The sequence below is a fragment of the Coregonus lavaretus genome (genome assembly GCF_964263955.1).
Source record: "Coregonus lavaretus genome assembly, chromosome: 4".
In the NCBI taxonomy this organism is placed as follows: domain Eukaryota; kingdom Metazoa; phylum Chordata; class Actinopteri; order Salmoniformes; family Salmonidae; genus Coregonus; species Coregonus lavaretus.
Window position 1 is genome coordinate 6,597,570 of NC_139991.1, and position 20,825 is coordinate 6,618,394.

The 20,825-nt window shown below is 46.9% G+C and overlaps 1 protein-coding gene across 1 annotated transcript in view; it reads right to left on the reverse strand.

The window, feature by feature from the left end:
- LOC311128555 (uncharacterized protein) overlaps positions 1–20,825 on the reverse strand; it is a gene marked incomplete at both ends in the record, with an annotated part of 140,778 nt that overhangs the window by 41,996 nt on the left and 77,957 nt on the right. Inside the window, 3 exons of the mRNA XM_084160743.1 lie at positions 175–267; positions 1,333–1,479; positions 19,966–20,040. Coding sequence (XP_084016869.1) covers positions 175–267; positions 1,333–1,479; positions 19,966–20,040 — 315 coding nt within the window. The remainder of the gene's footprint in view (positions 1–174; positions 268–1,332; positions 1,480–19,965; positions 20,041–20,825) is intronic.

The window sequence follows — 20,825 nt, forward strand, 5'->3', positions numbered from 1 at the left end:
GGAAGGTTGTTATAGACAGTGTGTGTGTTTCAATTTCAAGTTTTAATGGCACGTGCACTGCCTTTACAGTGAAATGCCTTTCTTGCAAGCTCTGTGAGTGTGTGTGTGTGTGTGTGTGTGTGTGTGTGTGTGTGTGTGAGACGGATGCTGTCAATAGACAGAGCACTAACTGACCTCTTTTCGCATCTCCTGTCTCTCATTCTTCAGTCTGTCCACCTCCCTCTGCTGATCACCAATCAGCTCTTCCTTCTGCTGCTGTGCCCCCCCCTTCTCAAAACAGACACATGCACACACACACACCCGGAGGGCAGAGGTGAGGCACACATGGGAGAGAGAAGAGTCTGTTTTTAAAGGTGTCAGCGGATACCTTTGCATTATGCATATCACACCTCTGAAATGATCCATTAGCAGGTTACGGCGTGAGAGCTGCTAAATCAGCTGACGGGACACCAGGCCAGCACAGACAATATCCTCTACTTTCACTGCCAAATGAGAGGGAGTATTTGTCCATACGGAGCAGAGACAGAGAGGGTCGCTGGGCCAGAGAGGAGCACTCTCTCTATGCCCCTGTCCCTGTAAAGCCAGACCCCCTCTGCTGTCCCCAGAGAACGAAAGGGATAGAGGGGGGAGAGAGAGAGAGAGAGAGAGACAGAGAGAGAGAGAGAGAGAGAGAGAGAGAGAGAGAGGCGAGAGAGACAGAGAGAGACAGAGAGAGAGAGAGAGAGGCGAGAGAGACAGAGAGAGAGAGAGAGAGAGACCCCCCCTGCACATCCAGACACTGATTTATAATTTTAATATCTCTAATTTCCACAGCAGCGGCCGCTTTCCAAATGTCATTTTCCAATTTATGTCAAACCGTGTGACCATTTTTCTTAATATGGCTTATGACAAGCCTGGTCGCCAGGCGGATATGCAATTCAGATTGAGTGTTTTACAGGCGCGGGAGCATACAGGCTGGGGTGTTTGTGTGTTTATCTTTACCAGTGCTCAATATTTTTGAGGGGGGAGATCGAGGGCGTCATACACAAGGGAAAATGTAGTTTTGCGGGAGGAAATGGCTGCAGGGAACAAAATTATAATTCTGTCATAAATCAAATAATTACAGTTACCATAATCAGAATTATGATGGTAGTAATGATAATGTATTAAAATATGTATTAACACTAAGAGCCTGAAATGGAACGTGGGATGGCTTCACGGTCATTATATGAATATTTATGTTAATTAAAACAGGGCCTCCCCTTTTATGTACCACTATATCTCAGTGCTAATCGTCTTAGTGGAACACAATGGAGATTGTTGCGGAGGGGCAGGATGCAGTTCGGGGCTCACCCTGAGGATGGCGCTGTGGAGCTCCTCTCTGGCACGGCTCAGCTGGCCCTGCAGGGCGGATGTCTCTCTCTCCCACTCTATCTCTCGCCCATGTAGCTCAGCCAATGACCTCTGGAGCCTCTGCACCTCAGCACTGCTGTCCTGCAGCTAGAGAACATAGAAAATAGAATAATGTCAATCTCACACACACACACTGTACAGACAACATTTGCTCAAAGGAGGTAAGGTATGGTCACACGTCCTGGTCGAAACCATAGCCAACAGCATCCTGCTAAACTAAAGGCTTGACAACAAGCAGCTCATCAGACTAGATTAATCATATAAAGCCCATAGAGAACATGTTGGGTAGTTCCTCACAATACTCTTCATTTGGCTATAAAACTCCATATGATCCATATGATTGAGAGGTCTGGATGTTCGTGCTGAGGTCCAGCTCTCTCTGTGGGTGTTGGCTGGCTCTGTGATGTAGCTGTGACTCTCCATTCAGCTGGCTGCTGACAGGCCTGAGAGCCCTGATAGAAAGACAGGCAGGCTGGCCTATGGCAGGCCCTAATAGCCCATAATGATCACTGGGAACTTAGTCAATGAGGAATTCATTCCTGGCTGGGGCCTGTGTGTGTGGCTGGCCTGTCCATGGCTATACACTACGGTGCGGTCTGGTATGACGTTGCGAGCCTCGTCCCACTGCTCCTCCCTCCACCAACCACCTATCGACTCGCCAGCGCGTGTTCCCCACCCTCCACAAATGGGTAAAAATAACAGGAACAAGTTGTCGGAAATGAAATTTCAATTCATCCAGTCCCTTTATACACTGGTGCGGGGAGCCTGCCGTCGAGAGGGAGGGATCAATAGTGTTTAGACAGCAGAGCAGATTTTCTAAGCACCGGATCAATAGGAAAGAGAGAGGGGAAAATACCCCAGCTTTTCTTCGGGTGTTGTAGTAAATACGAACAAATCAGTGGCCTTAGGCTAAATGGATTGACCAGCTGTTTCCAAGTTCTGTGCTGTAAATAAAGATCTATTCTGAAGTCTCTGATGGAGGCCCAAAGGGGAGAGTGTCACCAACCGCGCTAGGCTGCCTCAGACACACACCTGACTGGACAAAGAGAGTAGGGGACATAGGGACATGGGGGTAGTGGGGGAGCTATAGAGAGGCTTCAAGGCCAGGGGGCCTGGAGCAACTAGGACTGATCCAATGTTGCTAGAAGAGCTCCCCTCTGTAGGACAGTTGAAACAAGAGGGTTCCTAGAGCTAGTCAGACAGGCCAGTGAAATCATGGAGGGCGATATATTTTGATGATCTGTATTTTAGTATGTCTGTGACCTTATCTACTGAAAACTCTGAAAATGCCACAACAAGGAGATGGATGTTTTTCTGCTTTTCATAAGAGAAGAATCCGATAAACAAACTTGATTCACAATAGGTCACAAAAGATGACTTTTTGGCTAACTTAAAAATAGTAATTAGGTGAACCGGAGCCTGTCCTTTGACATCGTGGAGTGTGGCAGGTCAGATATGTCAGCCAGAGTACTGGGCTAATCAGAGTCGAGCATCCTGACAGGATGACTGATCACCTGGTGTGTTCCTCTCACCTCTAGACTTATTAAAGAAAAACACCACAGGCCACACTCCCCTAGACCCACACCACTCATTGGTCAATCGCCCTGGAAAATGTGATGTATGAAATTCATCACCAAGTCCTCAGCCCAAACAAAACACACATTGGACGACCAAACAATAAAATAACCCCTGGTCATTCCTGATTGCCTACAAACACAGTGAAAAGACACATTAAAAGAGAACAAGCGTGTTAAAGGATGGCTGTTGACTCTAGCTGCAGGATGGGGGGTGAAGGGAGCTGAGGAAAGATTGGCTTGGCTGTGCTTGGACACTAAGACCGGGGTTGAGTAAACCACCCTCATGGTCTCCTCCACCCCTACCCCCTGGCGGGGGTGATGCTGATGGAAGACGGTTACAGCAACAGAGGCATACCGGTACCTCTGTGCTGCTGGTCTGGTCCTCTACTCCAGCGGTCCATCCATTACTGGAACACACACTCACTAAGTGATTTATAATTGCCCTCATTCTGCCACTCTGTCAGGGAGAACGCCGGTGACATGAAAGGGCTCCGCTCTGCATCTCAGCTGACAAATAACCTGGAGTTTGGTGATGGTGTGGAGGCTGCAACACTCCAGACTAACTGATCCCAGACAGACACAAACCTCCAATTACACACTCATATCCACACTGGACAGATCTTTTCACCAAACAAATAAAACAGAGTCATCAGCCATGTTGTGTGATTGATTTAGAAGCCATTTAACACAATAATCTATATGTTAAATGTGTACATTATATGCGTTGTTCAATATGTCTGGTGGGCTTTGTGGGTGTTTGTGTGTGTTCCAAAGCTCTCTCTCTCTCTCTGCGGTAAAGGTCACTGTAGATTGGGCATTTAAAGCCGTGGCTGAGCCGAGGAAACTGCCCACGTTAGATCTCAACTCATTGCCTTCCCAGGCACATTACCTTAATGATGCTATTCCTCACACCTCCATCTCAGCAGATGGGGAGATACAGAAATAAGAAAGGCAGTACAGACATTCTAATGTCCTCCCCAGCCATTCAATTCCGTCTCTCTCTGCCTCCATCCGCACAAAGGAGCAGTGAAGCAATACTCCTTATTTTCCCCTCAACAACCAACCAAGCTATACATGCAGATACAAAAGCTGTATGCAGAAACTGCCATTAAACATTTATATCGCAGGTTTCCCGAAATCCTTGCTCTATTTTTGTTCGGTAATAGGATTGTTTTTTAAAATATTAAAACTGTTGGTCTTGACAAATGGTAAAGCCTGCCTATGAAAGCAGCTCATTCTGCTCCTTCCTGGCGGCTGATCAAACCCCATTTACTCCACCGGGGGGATTAAACGAGACGTCTGATCGTTAACCCCGTCTCACCCTCAACCGAGGCCTCACCCATGGGGGAGATGTTTACTGCCTATTGTGTCTGCTGTTCACCCCCAAGATGTCAGCCCTGCATCTCAGTCTCAGCGGCCCTGGGTGGGTGCACACTACACACTACACACTACACACTGCACACTACACACTACACACTACACAGTCCCAGCTCCTTCTCATAGGCCCCCCTGTTTAGTCTATGTTGTCTTTGAAGCCACATGTCAAAAAGGCCTCCCCATCTTCTTCTCCCTCCGCCCCTCAAACCCCTCACCCATCCTCTCAGCGTTTAAGCATTCATTATTTCCATAAGTGCTTTTCAATTTACACTAGATGAAGCTCATTAAGTAGGGTATTTGTTAGCAGACATGCTGCCGTCAGTGTTCTGAGATGTACTGGATGTTTGTCTGCTGGGAAAGGCTACATAAGTAAGAAGGGGTAACTGTGCTAAGCTAGGCAGGTAAAAGTCACAATGCTTTGAATAGGACGGAATATCTCCTAATTCTCTAGAGAAAAGATCTTGAATGCTTTTTAAATATATAATGACAATTTAATGATGAAATCTAGGCATTTTCTCCATATTATCTATGAAAGCCTTACTGCAGGATTGAGCTGAGGAGGTTCCCAGAGAGTGGTCATTAACATGGTCACGTCCCTGTAGACTATCTGTTCCATATTGTGGCCTGTCTGCAGTTTTCCCCTCCCTGTCTGAGGTATTTGGGGTATCCAGGGCGGAGGGGGAGACGGGGGCTATTGAGAGTGTTTATGTTGCGGACCTGGACAGAGACTTCTAATGTGTAACACAGGGCACTCCAGTATGCAGACGCCCCGGGCTATTCTCTAAGTGGTCTTTACTTTGAAAACACAGGTGCCCTCCAGGGGGATGGGGTGCTGGTGCAGGATGGGATCGGGGGCAAGGAAGGAGTAGCACCGCGCAGAGCCCCATGCAACGCTCTGAATAATATATCCATACATCATCAGTCCGTGTCAGACTTTGATTCACGGCAGAGGACTTGCCGAAACCACTGTGGTATTAGCTTTAATAATGCAAGCTGGGGTTAGGCGCTTACTCTTTTCTGACAAATATGGGCAAATCAATTAATTCCACTGACGTTCCCCCAAAGCACACATATAAATCCAACATGGACATTTGCTTTCGTGTTTTTGTTTTATCAAGCAAAGCAAGCAAGAATTATTTCACGTTTTTATGTCCTAATTCTAAAATACCCCGACAGGATAGGGCATTTGTTATCGTTATAAACACAGACTCCTTGGAGTGACAAGATATTGACTTTAAAAACTCAAATGAGGTCTGGAACACTCACTGATGAGAAAATGTGTTTTATATGCACAGGGTCTAGTGCATTATGGAAATCACTCAAAACAGTAGGATGTGATAATATGACACATATCGACCAAGTCCAGAATATACTCAATGACAAGCACACTCATATCACCACCTATAAAATCTCCTACACACTTTAATTATGCACATAGAACATATCCAACATCTTGTCAATAACCTCATATCAGTAAACAAATGCTACAACAGCCAATTAAAGAAATGCATAGTTCTTATTCACTTTAGTAGCTGGCTTTCACAGCTTGCTGTCAATTTGAAGCTATACAGTAAGAATGAGACTGGTTTTTGTGTATGGAGTTTTGGCATGAAAACGTTTACTTGTTTCCAATCTCAGAGGAGAAGATTATCGAGTTCAGGTGCTTAACATGATAGTGGTGACCTTGGTAAAGAGCACCAGTTGGCCCATCACTCCAAGGGCCTGGCCCTTTTTTTTTTTCTGTCTCTCTGTCTCTCTCTGTCTCTCTCTCTCTCTCTCTCTCTCTCTCTCTCTCTCTGTCTCTCTCTCTCTCTCTGTCTCTCTCTCTCACTCTCTCACTCTCTCTAACACGTTTTCCAAGGCCAATAATGAACACAGCACCGTGGCAAAGGCCATTACGTTTGCTGGTCTTATCAATACTTCTAAAACCAGAACATCAATAGTTGTGAGGGCACAGGATGTTTCGGCTAGTGAGACACAGTCTTGTAGAACTGATTAAGCAGAGAGATGCTCACCAGAGAGGCGACATGAAGGAGAGGGTGACCCAATTAAAACAATGGAAATTCAGACTCCACTGCCAGTCACACAGGCAATGAGCTAAAGCCCGTGAGAGAAAAGGGCTTTATCAGTCCCAAAGAAGCCCTGTCTCCACATTAATATTCTATCCTAATGAAACCTTTCTGCATTTCTTCATCTCTCTACACTTGTCTGTCAGCCGTTTGGCTCATAAATATTGTCTTATTATTATCATCATCGTAATTTTTTCCCTGATACGCTGGAAAATCCAGAGGCAATTATCGAAGTGACAGGTGAAATAGGAACGCGCTGAAAAAGAAATGAAGGGTTGCCATGACGACGCGGCCGGCGAGAGGGAATCAGATGTGCGTGCGTGTGCGTGCGTGCGCGTTGGTCACGTGACCCAGCCAGCCCCGACTGCACAGCGCTACACTGAGGCCCCACAGACCAAAGGACACTTAACCTCAATAGCTGGCAGCAATCGGAGGCCCATTTATTAGCTATTTCTGTCCAAAGGTCAGGGTGGCTGTATGTCTGGGGCTGGGGCTCCACGCTGTCAGGATGCTCTGCTCTTCTCTCCCCAAAGACAGGCTCTGTGGGCTGGGCTGGCTAGAGTCAGGCACCAGGGCAGGCTGCTGTGCTGTGGCATATTTACAGCCTTCAGGAATAATCTGCATTTAAAGCATATGACAGCGTTATACCATAGCTGGGCGGGGAATGCAGTAAATCAGACAATATGGTCAGGTGGAATGTATACACTGGTGCACAGACAAACACATACGTCTGCGGTACACGACAGGCTGCTACAGTGATATGCAGTGAGTCAACAGGGGTGAGGAGGGAGAGATGTTGAATATGGCAGAGACAGATTGAAGTAGCTTGTGAAAGAGCAAGGATGAGAGCCAGCTGCCTAAGGGTGCTGTTAGGAGTTGAATTTTTGATCAGTGTCAGCCATATAATAAATGTATACGTTCCATGTTCCATTAACATGACAACTCCGTGGCTGTCTGTGCTGTGTGAACTGTCTCCGTCCCTATGTGATCCCCCTTATTAAGAATACAGTACCTTATGCACAGACCAGGGTTAATATTTAAGCATGTGTAAAATGGAATTGGAAACGGATTGACTTGGATCAGATGTTAATTATGAAACACCTTGCACAAATATATATTTTTGCGCCTTGTGTGTTTTCCTGGAGAGAGGTGGCTGGTTGGTTCAAATAGGTTCAAACACATTCTAACTGGGTGACCATCTACAGTATGATCGGATGAAATAGAGGTGTTTTAGTTGGACGCTCCAAGGACAAAATCTACCTTTAGGATCTTAAAACATATTGTACAGATCTGAACATAGTACACAAAATATACACCAATACGTAGTGAATACAGTGAAAGGTCACATAAACAATCTTCCATATAGACAAAGACTTTGTGGAGGAGTGTTTTTCTTCCAACCACAATTACCACTGATTAGCATTGATTTAAAAACACAAAACAACAACATTACAAAACGATTCTGACGCTGGAGCGAATGGCGAGGCTTAAAATATACATATATAAAAATAAAAAAATAATTCAAACGAACGGGAGAAATGTTTTCATCCCACTGAAGCAATTACGGATCTAATCAGAGCTTTCTGCATCAAGGTACCGCTCTCCTATCTCGCTCCCATTTGCATCATAACACAGCGTGCAATATTAATTTCCGAGTTTACTGCTTATTGGAAGTGCAAAGTATGAAAAGCCATTAAGGGCTGCAAATGGGAAAGCTATTTGCTGTCACACGGATTCGGCTCTATTAAAAAGAAAAATCTTGTTAACTATTTGGAATTAGAGTCATTTGGCAAAAGGCATTCTGCCGCACTCCACTAAAATAAGTAATTATGCTTCCCTTCTTTCTCTCCCCTCTCCCTCTTTCATTTGCAAGAAGGGTGGATGGGGTTTGAGGGCATCAGGGGTGAGTAAGTGGAAGCAAAGGTAATTAAAGTTGGTGGCTATCTGTTTGGTTAATGCATGGAGCAGGCCAAGAGAGACAGAGACACTCACACACACACAGCCTGGGGGGTTGAAGGAGGGAGATGAGGAGAATCAGCCTTCTGTCTCTCTCTGTCTCTGGCAGGTCCCCAGGCTCTCATCTGGAACACATCTTACCCACTCAAGCCCTGCTGTAGCCCAGCACATTAGCACAATCCAGCCCTGTAACCCAGTCCATAGTAGCACACTCCAGGCTAGCAATCCCAACACAAGAACTAAACAAGTGTGCTTGTTCTGGCCCAAATCAAGGAGTGTATGTTTATCCTACAAAGACACAACACAAACCCCAACCTGTCCTTTCCCTGGCCAATGATTATTGATAATCGGTTTCTAAGGATGCAGATTAACAGCTGGAACCACCCTAGTGCCATACTCCCTAACCACTAGACCTCAGTTCATTGACCACCCTATCCTAACCCGGCCCAGCTACTCTTTGCTCGCTCCAATAGAAAAATAAAAAGTGGATTTATGGGTCCGCCAGGCTGGCCTGTGAGGTGTTTTATGGTGGGACCTGCAGGGCCTATTTAGGAGGTGTAGCATAGCGAAGCGCGGCATGCTCCGTCCTGACCACAGGTATTGATCTGCAGCGATGGCCTGGTTGCAGCCGCACGGCTAACTTAGAGCCCTGATCCCAGCCTCAGCCTGCCTGGCAGAGAGATGAAAACGAGGCCTCTGTGTGTAATGATGTGTGTATGAACAAAGTGAGTAGGCCACTGAGACAAAAAGGAGAAGAAATTAAATCATTATTTTTCCTCTTTCAGGAAAGGCACTGCGGCCAGCCATGCTTGGCCGCTTAATGTGGGATTTTTTTTTTTTTGAGGAGATAAATGATAGGATCTGGAGGAGGTAAATGAGAGCATCCTGATGCAGAGAGATGTGTGGATGTCCCTAATGGGGCCCTGCTCTGACGCGCTGTGTGCTACCTCTGTCTGGGAGGCTGGCGGACGGGCGGACGGACGGACAGACGTGGTTAGAGCGGAGGCTCAGTGCCTGCCCGCCTGCTGCCCGCTCCCCACCAGGGCTCTCCGAGCGCCACGTCGGGCACGCTCCGCGCTAATTGCCGGAGATCGACAGCGCATAACAAATAGAGGAGAAGAAACGATGGAGAAAATGCATCTAATCATGTGAAGTGTTTTGCTGTCTGGGAGGGAGGGAGCTAGGGGCTCTCTCTCCCCTGGTGACCCATGCCCATCATCACCAACCACCCACGCCCAGCCCCTGGCCTGGCTAACAGCTCTGACCACACAGAGGTATGGATTACCCAGAAACTTACTGCTACGTTACTGTATCTTACTGCTCACACAGGACCAGAGAGCTAAATAAACAAGAGAGCAGTCTAGTGGAACAGGAGCCCCCACAGAAAACACATGGGGACACAGTAATGAGGGCAAATATAGGAGAAATGCTGATAGGAGAAACAGACAGACACACATAGACAGACAGACAGCAAGGCATACAGACAGAAGATGGACACACAGGCAACCACACAGACAGACAGACAGACACCCTTACCTCTCCACCACCAGAGCACTGCTCCCTGAGCCAGGCTCATTAACACACCTCTGACATCATTAAGACGTTTCCAGGAAAATGTATTGAAAGACAGACAAAAAATACATTAAGAAAAATGTGTAGCAGAATGCCTACGCGCACTTCATAAATCATTGGGCCAAGCCAGGAGCCGGCTCCCCATAATTAACTGCAGACTATTTATTTTATCCTGACGGTACAAATGAGTATTCCGACACATAGATTATATTAGGGATATCTGCGATGCGGAACTGCTGAGGGATGTGCAGAATATTTTAAGGATACACAGAGGAGCGGAGAGGGGAGAGGGAAACAGAGAGAGTGAAAAGAGGGGGAAAGGGGGGATAGGGTTTTGAAAAGCAAACACTATTTAAATGCACACATAACAGGGAGATAGCATTTTCCCCATGAAGCATGTGCTCTTCAAGCATTGACACAGCGAGAAAGGAGAAACAACAGAGTGACTAAAAACCAACAACCTCTAAACAGGCTAGTAGCATTATTATTTGAGACTATAAGCGACTGCATAAATACCATTAATTGCTCAAAATCCCCATTGCCCATTACAGTTTGCATACAGTGCATTCAGAAAATGTTGTTACGTTACAGCCTTATTCTAAAACTGATTAAATAATATAAAACATCTCATCAATCTACAAACAATACCCCATAATGACAAAGCAAAAACATGTTTTTAGACATTTTTGGACATTTATTAAAAATAAAAAACAGAAAAACCTTATTTACATAAGTATTCAGACCCTTTGCTATGAGACTCGAAATTGAGCTCAGGTGCATCCTGTTTCCATTGATCATCCTTGAGATGTTTCTACAACTTGATTGGAGTCCACCTTTGGTAAATTCAATTGATTGGACATGATTTGGAAAGGCACACACCTGTCTATATAAGGTCCCACAGTTGACAGTGCATGTCAGAGCAAAAACCAAGCCATGAGGTCAAAGGAATTGTCCGTAGAGCCCCGAGACAGGATTGTGTCGAGGCACAGATCTGGGGGAAGGGTACCAACACATTTCTGCAGCATTGAAGGTCCCCAAGAACACAGTGGCCTCCATCATTCTTAAATGGAAGAAGTTTGGAACCACCAAGACTCTTCCTAGAGCTGACCGCCCGGCCAAACTGAGCAATCGGGGGAGAAGGGCCTTGGTCAGGGAGGTGACCACGAACCCGATGGTCACTCTGACAGAGCTCCAGAGTTCCTCTGTGGAGATGGGAGAACCTTCCAGAAGGACTACCATCTCTGCAGCACTCTTTATGGTAGAGTGGCCAGACGGAAGCCACTCCTCAGTAAAAGGCACATGACAGCCCGCTTGGAGTTTGCCAAAAGGCACCTAAAGGACTCTCAGATCATGAGAAACAAGATTATTTGGTATGATGAAACCAAGATTGAACTCTGGCCTGAATGCCAAGCGTCACGTCTGGAGGAAACCTGGCACCATCCCTACAATGAAGCATGGTGGTGGCAGCATCAAGCTGTGGGGATGTTTTTCAGCGACCGGTATTGGGAGACTAGTCAGGATCGAGGGAAAGATGAACGGAGCAAAGTACAGAGAGACCCTTGATGAAAACCTGCTCCAGAGCGCTCAGGACCTCAGACTGGGGCGAAGGTTCACCTTCCAACAGGACAATGACCCTAAGCACAAAGCCAATACAACGCAGGAGTGGCTTCGGGACAAGTCTCTGAATGACCTTGAGTTGCCCAGCCAGAGCCCGGACTTGAACCCGATCGAACATCTCTGGAGAGACCTGAAAATAGCATTGCAGCAACACTCCCCATCCAATCTGACAGAGCTTGAGAGGATCTCCAGAGAAGAATGGGAGAAACTCCCCAAATACAGGTGTGCCAAGCTTGTAGCGTCATACCCAAGAAGACTCGAGGATGTAATCACTGCCAAAGGTGTTTCAACAAAGTACTGAGTAAAGGGTCTGAATACTTATGTAAATGTGATATTTCAGTTGTTGTTTTTTATATACATTTGCCAAAATTTCTAAAAACCTGTTTTTGCTTTGTCCTTTTGGGGTATTGTGTGTAGATTGATGAGGGGGAAAAACAATTTAATACATTTCAGAATAACGCTGAAAACGTCAAGGGGTATGAATACTTTCTGAATGCACTGTATGTTCCATGCATAGGAGATTAACTGAAAATGCACAGACACTAAATAGGCAATGATGTCCATGGAGTCGCTAAGGCACTGAATGACATGGCACTATCCAACATCAGCCATCTCTCTCTCTCTCTCTCTATCTCTCTCTCTCTCTCTCTCTCTCTCTGTGGTCCTGCCCACCCATCACACCCCCAGGGGGGAGTGTCACTTCAACCCAGACTCCTCTGACAGTCAGTCAGTACCCTTACCAGCCTCAGTAAAGCCTTTCCCTCTGTCTCTCTGTCTCTCTGTCTGTGGCACAGCGCTGGCTACACACTGCCTCCCCGTGGGCACACTGCCCATGCTGGCACAAGGCCAGACACACCAGCTCTGCCACCCTGGCCTGGCAAAACAACGCTCCCTATCTTCATCTCTCCACACTCCTCCCTCCATTAGAGAGCCCCCTTCCCCAGTCCTCTCCTCCTTCTCCTTCTTTATGCTCCACTACAACTGTGAACAACACTTTGGAAGCATGCCCTCTAACCAAACAATGAAAAATAACTGTCTGCTACCAGTGCCAGGAACAAATAATATACTCATGTACCAAATAAAACCACCAGCCTTTAAACACGTTGCCAATATCTTATCATATGGTTAGACTTCTTGCACTCAGTGAACCCCTGCATTATCAAACTATCAATGAATTCTAGCAGATAGGAAATATAAAAGACAACAACATCGCGATTAGATCTAATAGCTTCTGTACTTCCAGGAGAAAAAGCTCCGATGTGAACTCCAGCCTGGTCCGGAAGGTCACTCTGATGTACAAGTTGACTGTAGTGGTTTGTGTCATTGGTCCAGGTCTGTCCCAACTGTCCCACACTGCTCCGGACGAGTGTCTCTGCTAAACCACAGGAACCCACGACGACCAAGAGACAAACAGTCACGCACATATGCACACCACTAAAATACAACTTGAAACACCAATACAAAGCCAGTATAAGAAAATAAGCCTATATAAACCAAGCCAGGGAGTTGTAGCAAATATTGTGAATACATTGCTGTCTATAGAGAGGTCCTCTGTAGCTCAGCTGGTAGAGCACGGCGCTTGTAACGCCAAGGTAGTGGGTTCGATCCCCGGGACCACCCATACACAAAAAAAAAAATTTATGCACGCATGACTGTAAGTCGCTTTGGATAAAAGCGTCTGCTAAATGGCATATTATATATTATATTATAGTCTACTCAGAGAGAAAGAACTGTTCTGAGAGCAGCATAGATAAAGGGGAGAGAAAGGAGCACATTAGCAATGGAGAATCTTACCACTTCACAAGGACAATGGGAGACTGGGGAAGAGATGAGGAGGGAGTATAATACACATACTACCAGGATGGGAGAGACATAGAGCTCTGCCATCAACAATAGTGTCCCATTGAAAAACACTTCATGCTTTTGACAGTGTACAAGAAGAGGCTTTTGCACGCGCACACACTCACGTACACACACACACACACACACACAGACACAGTCACACTGAAAGAGCGTGACACGTCTAAGATGCTGTCCTCTTGAAAGAGCAGAGGAGGCTGCCTCCATCTTGTTTTGTTTTTTTCTCTTTCTTTTGGGGTGAATTGTCAGTCTTTTGAGGACAAAAATGTTAAAACAGTCCCACATAGGCTGAGCTAATCAATGAACAGCATCAGACACACTGGACCAAAAGCTTTTACGCTAGCATTTACTTCTGAAAAAACTTTGTTTGATTTGATCTTTTTTCTATTCAGTGATGGTCTCACAGAGGGAGGCTCGCGCCACAAGGCTCCGAGCACAGAATACATTTAAAGCCTACTGTTTCATGGGATTAGATCTACTTCCCCTCAGAGTATAATGTCGATTTCAGGCTTCCATCAACCATATGTGTTTTTATTTTAGACCTCTTTGCATGGCTCCATCAGATCTCACTCAGGGGGACAGGACTGGAGATGGGATTGTGTATGTGTGTGTGTGTGTGTGTGTGTGTGTGTGTGTGTGTGTGTGTGTGCAGGTTAATGACAGGGAGCTTTATAGGGGTTGTAGGAACACAGGTGGACCAGGCTAGGCAATCAGAATGGCAGGGTCCGAGCCACATAGCTAGCCTACATATACTACACTCTGCATCACTGCCAGACAAGGTACCATTAGACTTGTCTTTAACCAAGCCACCACCGAACATCACCATCTGTATAAAGAAAATGACATTCGAAAAAACCCACTATGCTGAGCTAGGGTACATACTGGAATGGGGGCATTTATACACAACATAAAAAACATCCAAACCCTCTCTATCAACTGTATAATATTGTGTCTCCAGTGTGTAAAAAAAAGCGTTGGAGGTGAGTGCATACGCAGCAGTTAAGATACACTGCTGCCCTCTTTTTCCCAAGCACCGGAAACACCAGTAAATCACCACCGCAGAAAATAAATGTACACTTACTACATTCTACACGCTGCATATATTCACCTCCTTAACATATTGAATAGGCACAGTGCAAATGCGCAATGCTGCACCCGGGCGAAAACATGCCATGAAAAATGACAGCGGCGAGGGAGAACTGCGGACCTGGGATATATGGTGCGGCAGAGTGGAGGAGAAATAATCATACCTTAGAGCGGCGTGGGGAAGAAAGAAGGGAGAGGGGGGAGAGAGGGAAGGAGCAGGGGGAGATGAGCCCCTGCACCACGCCAGAGAAATGGAGCTCCCCTACTCCGCTCCCACAGTCTCCCCTACAACGCTCCACCGCAATCTCCATCATTACTGAGCAGAGCAGAGGGATAAACACATATACATGGACATACTATCTTTAATAATATATCCCTATATACTCTGTCTGTAAAAGAATATAGAAACAGAGGCTAAAATGTATGTGAATGTTTGGAGGACACAAGGACATTCCTAGTGAATGGCTCCTTGAGAGAATAGGAATCACTGAAAGCTATTGTTCAGCCTGAACTTGTGGAACACATACACTCTACCACAGACAAAGCAAATTACACAGCACAACAACACATGACTGACAGTGAACTGACAACCGCCTTCCTCCATTGATTCCTAGCGCAGAACAAAACCTGCCTGCAGTCCCTGCTGTGGCCATTAGGTGTCTCTCTTCCACTGTGCATGGCCGAGGCTCTGCCTCTCTCCCAGCAGAGCCCCTCCCCTCCTCAAGTCCCATCTCCATGTAATATATACACCATCGTTTGAAAATGGCAGCTTTTTGAAAATTCACCTTGATTATCAGACATTAAAAGTGACTTCTCCAGCGCTGAGTGTCTGGCTGGGGGGATGGCTGCAGACGGCAGAACAATGCGGCTGGCTTGGTATTAACGCCTAGCTGGGGTGTTCAGGGAGGGAACGAGAGTCAGCCCTTTGTTCTCTCCCACATCCAATTATTTTGAACGTGTGCCTCTTTTTACAACAAGAGAGAATTTAATTTTAATGCACTCTGGAAAAAATACATCAGTATTCTTAAGCAGAGAAGGTGACTAGTACTAGTATACATGTACACAGCCCTGTACAGGAGGACAAACGACAGAAATGACTAAAATCCTCTCAGCCCAAACCTAGCCGACACCAACACAAAAACCTAACAAAATGTAAACCCACACACCACCATAGTATACACAAACCTACACTATGTAGCACTGCCTCCAGACCCACCCTTCATTAGAAACCACACTGAGACAGACAACATTCATTACATTACTACATGGTAAATGGTTCATCAACATTCCATGGCTGCACAATAAAATGTATATATACAATGGTAGGAAAACATACAATAAAAATAGCAAGGATTCCTGATCAAATGGCTTGAAAAATACAAGCCCAAGCTCCGTTGGTAGGTAGGTGACCAAATATTTTTCTAATTGGATGAGCACTTTATCTTGCTGTCAGAGCGGCAGTAAAACGCAGCGTTGTTCCCAGAAGCAGGGGAGCTCCACCATGGTTGGCCTTTTATTAGTTCTGCCTGGGCTGGAGTCTGATATATGCTTCTACCCTTTCATCAGGACCTAGCCCCACACCCCACTCCCCAATACATGGTGATTACAGTATATGGCGCAACAGAGCCTCTTCAACCTCAGGAGGCTGAAGAAATGTGGCTTGGCACCTAAAACCCTCACAAACATTTACAGATGCACAATTGAGAGCATCCTGTCGGGTTGTATCACCGCCTGGTACGACAACTGCTCTGCCCGCAACCGCAGGGCTCTCCAGAGGGTGGTGCGGTCTGCCGAACACATTACAGGGGGCAAACTACCCGCCCTCCAGGACACCTACAGCACCCGATGTCACATGAAGGCCAAAAAGATCATCAAGGACATCAACCACCCGAGCCACTGCCTGTTCACCCCGCTATCATCCAGAAGGCGAGGTCAGTACAGGTGCATCAAAGCTGGGACCGAGAGAATGAAAAACAGCTTCTATCTCAAGGCCATCAGACTGTGGTGTGGTCCACTGTAGCTCAGCTGGTAGAGCACGGCGCTTGTAACGCCAAGGTAGTGGGTTCGATCCCCGGGACCACCCATACACAAAAAAATGTATGCACGCATGACTGTAAGTCGCTTTGGATAAAAGCGTCTGCTAAATGGCATATTATTATTATGTTAAATAGCCATCACTAGCACATTAGAGGCTGCTGCTGCCTATTGAAATCACTGACCCCTTAAAGAAATGGAACAGTATTCACTTTAATAATGTTTACATATCTTGCATTACTCATCTCATATGTATATACTGTATTCTATAATATTCTACTGTATCTTAGTCCATGCCGCTCTGTCATTGCTTGTCCATATATGTATTCTTAAATTCCATTCCTTACTTAGATTTGTGTGTATTGGGTATATGTTGTGAAATTGTTAGATATTACTTGTTAGATATTACTGCACTGTCGGAGCTAGAAGCACAAGCATTTCGCTACACCCGCAATAACATCTGCTAAACACGTGTATGTGACAAATACAAATTGATTTGATTTGATTTGATATGCCCCTCACCCCCCCAATACACTGGTGTACACTGATGGTATAAATCCTGCACAGACACTCACCTACCCCAACTCACCCATTATGCATGTTATACACCCTGCACAGAACCAACATACACCAGCATTAAACATACTGGTATTATACTGTATAGTACTTTATACCCACCCCACCCCAGCAATCATAGAGCACCTCAAACACACACCAGGAATGCACATTTGTCCAACACACTGGCAACACACACCAGCAAGACCCATCAGTCCCATGCATCCACACAGAATACAGTAGTAGAAATACATCCCAGTAAGCATAATAGCCTCTCAGTTTGACTCAGCAACAGCAACCAGCCAGCGATACCAGCCATACAGTATGTGCACTACCAAGACACTGTCAACAACCACCGTACAATATCTCTAACATAAAGAGCCCACAACATGCTGGTAAATTACAGTAGAATAGCCAAATCATGTAGTCAAACACAGTAGCTAAACACTAGCCTGTACAATAGCTCATCACTACAGACCAACCTCACAAACATGTAACACAAAGAGCAGAATGAGGGGAGATTGCAGAGGGCTCAGCAGTGGCCATCTTGGTAACTCTATGGTAATTTTCCCACTGCAGTATGAAATGCTTGTTTTCTCTCCTTATCTATAGCAGCACTGCTGCACCTACAGGGAAGGGAGATTTCACATCTAGAAAAACCATGGCTCATTTCTATGAAATAGGAAAGTACAAAATACACACACCACATTACACCTGCACCCACATGTGCTTGTACACACACACACACACACACACTAAATTAAATTCCAGTCCTAGGGCAGACGACAACTAACTGCTTGTGTGTGAGTCGCTCTGCGGCACAGCAAAACCAATTCTCTGGAGATGGCAAAATTAAAGGGCAGAATCTAGCCTGTTTATGGTTCTCACTCTGTTCTCCTCTCAATCAAATGTTTTATTAGCAATCATTCGCCGTCCGCCTGGCCCTAACAGTCATCTAACCTGGGAGGGGGCCCACGTGATGACAGCAGGCAGGTCCAGCAACCAGCCCAGTTACGGAGGAGACCATTTGTGCTCGCACAACTCCCAATTATCTCCACCTGGAGCTGCTGGAGCAGGATGGGGCTGGTGGAGTCTGGGGGAGGAGGGTTAATTAACCCCCAGGACAGTCAGGCTGAGGAAGGGGCTCGCTCACTCAGACCCCATGCTCCTGTCATCTCCACAGGACTGGACAGGGCCAACAGAGTGTGTGTGTGGGGGGGGGGTGCACATTGCATGTGTGTGAGATGGAGACAGACAGACAGATAGGTCCTAAATGGCAGCTGATCCTTCATGTTTCACAGTCTGTGAAATACATGACAAGCCGCATGGACTCTGAAACAAGCTGAGCTGGGGATGTGTGTCTGTGATAGACAACACATAGTGTGAGAGAGAGATCAAACAAAGACATGTTTCATAAGGTATTCATGTTATATAAGAAAAGCATGTTTCATAAGACAAAAATACTCAATAAATGAGAATGGAAAAAGGCAACACAAAAGGTAACAGCAGGGTGTGGTAGGGCTGGTTACAGCAGGGTGTGGTAGGGATGGTAACAGCAGGGTGAGGTAGGGATGGTAACAGCAGGGTGTGGTAGGGATGGTAACAGCAGGGTGTGGTAGGGATGGTAACAGCAGGGTGTGGTAGGGATGGTAACAGCAGGGTGTGGTAGGGCTGGTTACAGCAGGGTGTGGTAGGGATGGTAACAGCAGGGTGAGGTAGGGATGGTAACAGCAGGGTGAGGTAGGGATGGTAACAGCAGGGTGTGGTAGGGATGGTAACAGCAGGGTGAGGTATGGCTGGTAACAGCAGGGTGTGGTAGGGATGGTAACAGCAGGGTGTGGTAGGGCTGGTTACAGCAGGGTGTGGTAGGGATGGTAACAGCAGGGTGTGGTAGGGATGGTAACAGCAGGGTGAGGTAGGGCTGGTAACAGCAGGGTTAGGTTGGGTTGGTAACAGCAGGGTGTGGTAGGGCTGGTTACAGCAGGGTGAGGTAGGGCTGGTAACAGCAGGGTGTGGTAGGGCTGGTAACAGCAGGGTGAGGTATGGCTGGTAACAGCAGGGTGAGGTATGGCTGGTAACAGCAGGGTGTGGTAGGGATGGTAACAGCAGGGTGAGGTAGGGATGGTAACAGCAGGGTGAGGTAGGGCTGGTAACAGCAGGGTGAGGTAGGGCTGGTAACAGCAGGGTGAGGTATGGCTGGTAACAGCAGGGTGAGGTAGGGATGGTAACAGCAGGGTGTGGTAGGGCTGGTAACAGCAGGGTGTGGTAGGGATGGTAACAGCAGGGTGAGGTAGGGCTGGTAACAGCAGGGTGTGGTAGGGATGGTAACAGCAGGGTTAGGTCGGGTTGGTAACAGCAGGGTGTGGTAGGGCTGGTAACAGCAGGGTGAGGTAGGGATGGTAAGAGCAGGGTGTGGTAGGGCTGGTAACAGCAGGGTGAGGTAGGGATGGTAAGAGCAGGGTGTGGTAGGGATGGTAACAGCAGGGTTAGGTCGGGTTGGTAACAGCAGGGTGTGGTAGGGCTGGTAACAGCAGGGTGAGGTAGGGATGGTAAGAGCAGGGTGTGGTAGGGATGGTAACAGCAGGGTTAGGTCGGGTTGGTAACAGCAGGGTGAGGTAGGGATGGTAACAGCAGGGTTAGGTCGGGTTGGTAACAGCAGGGTGTGGTAGGGATGGTAACAGCAGGGTGTGGTAGGGCTGGTAACAGCAGGGTGAGGTAGGGATGGTAAGAGCAGGGTGTGGTAGGGATGGTAACAGCAGGGTGTGGTAGGGATGGTAACAGCAGGGTGTGGTAGGGATGGGGTATGGGTATGATGTGAGGAGTAAAGGGGGACAGGGTTAGGATTGGATCTGTCACATGGGCCTGCCTACCTGCTGACTAACACAGCCATGCTGGCTCTTCAGACTTGACACCTCGGCCTGGAACTTCTGGGTCTGCTCCTCAGCCTGGAGAGAAAGGGTGGGAGAGGGAGGAAGAGAGAGAGGGAGGAAATGAGAGGGGGGGTCAAAAACATGCAGTTTGAGCTCATAAAGGAGATAGAGGTGAGATAGACAGGTAGAGAGGGCATTGAGTAAAGTGATGGAAATGTCCATTCTGAAACCCACTGCATACTCTGAGAGACTGCTGGTGTGAAACTGGACATGGTTCTCTGGCTGTACACAGAGTCCATCATGGCAAATGAGGATGAACAAAAGCAGTGGATGGAAAATGGAGAGTTTTTTTTTTCTGTCTGAGAGAAGGTTGTTTGTGGGCACATGCACTTCCACGTGCTGGACCCCTCTGTCTCCCTGTGGACCGTCTCATTGAGGCGTCTCTTTCTCTCTCTCCCTCCCTGCTCTTTACTTCTCTCATGTCTGGGAGCAGTAATCTGTTCCTGAGCCAGCACTGCTGGGATTAAGCAAGGACTGAAGGATATATGCGTCATTAAAGCAGAGAGCACAGAGCTGGAGACAAGAGAGACAAAGTCAACAAAGGTGACATGGAGAGAGAGCAGACAAATAACACACACACACACACACACACACACACACACACACACACCACACACACACAGTTTCTTCCATAACCTCCTGTGAATAGGAATAAAGCAGCAGTGAGGTAGCTTAATTTCCATGTGTGGAGCATGGCTGGCATGGCATCAGGTGGATTAATGCTGATGTCCTGGAGAGCTGTAATGGATGCCTGGGCAGAGGAGCCGGGGCTCAGGGTGGACTCAAACCCCACTACTAAA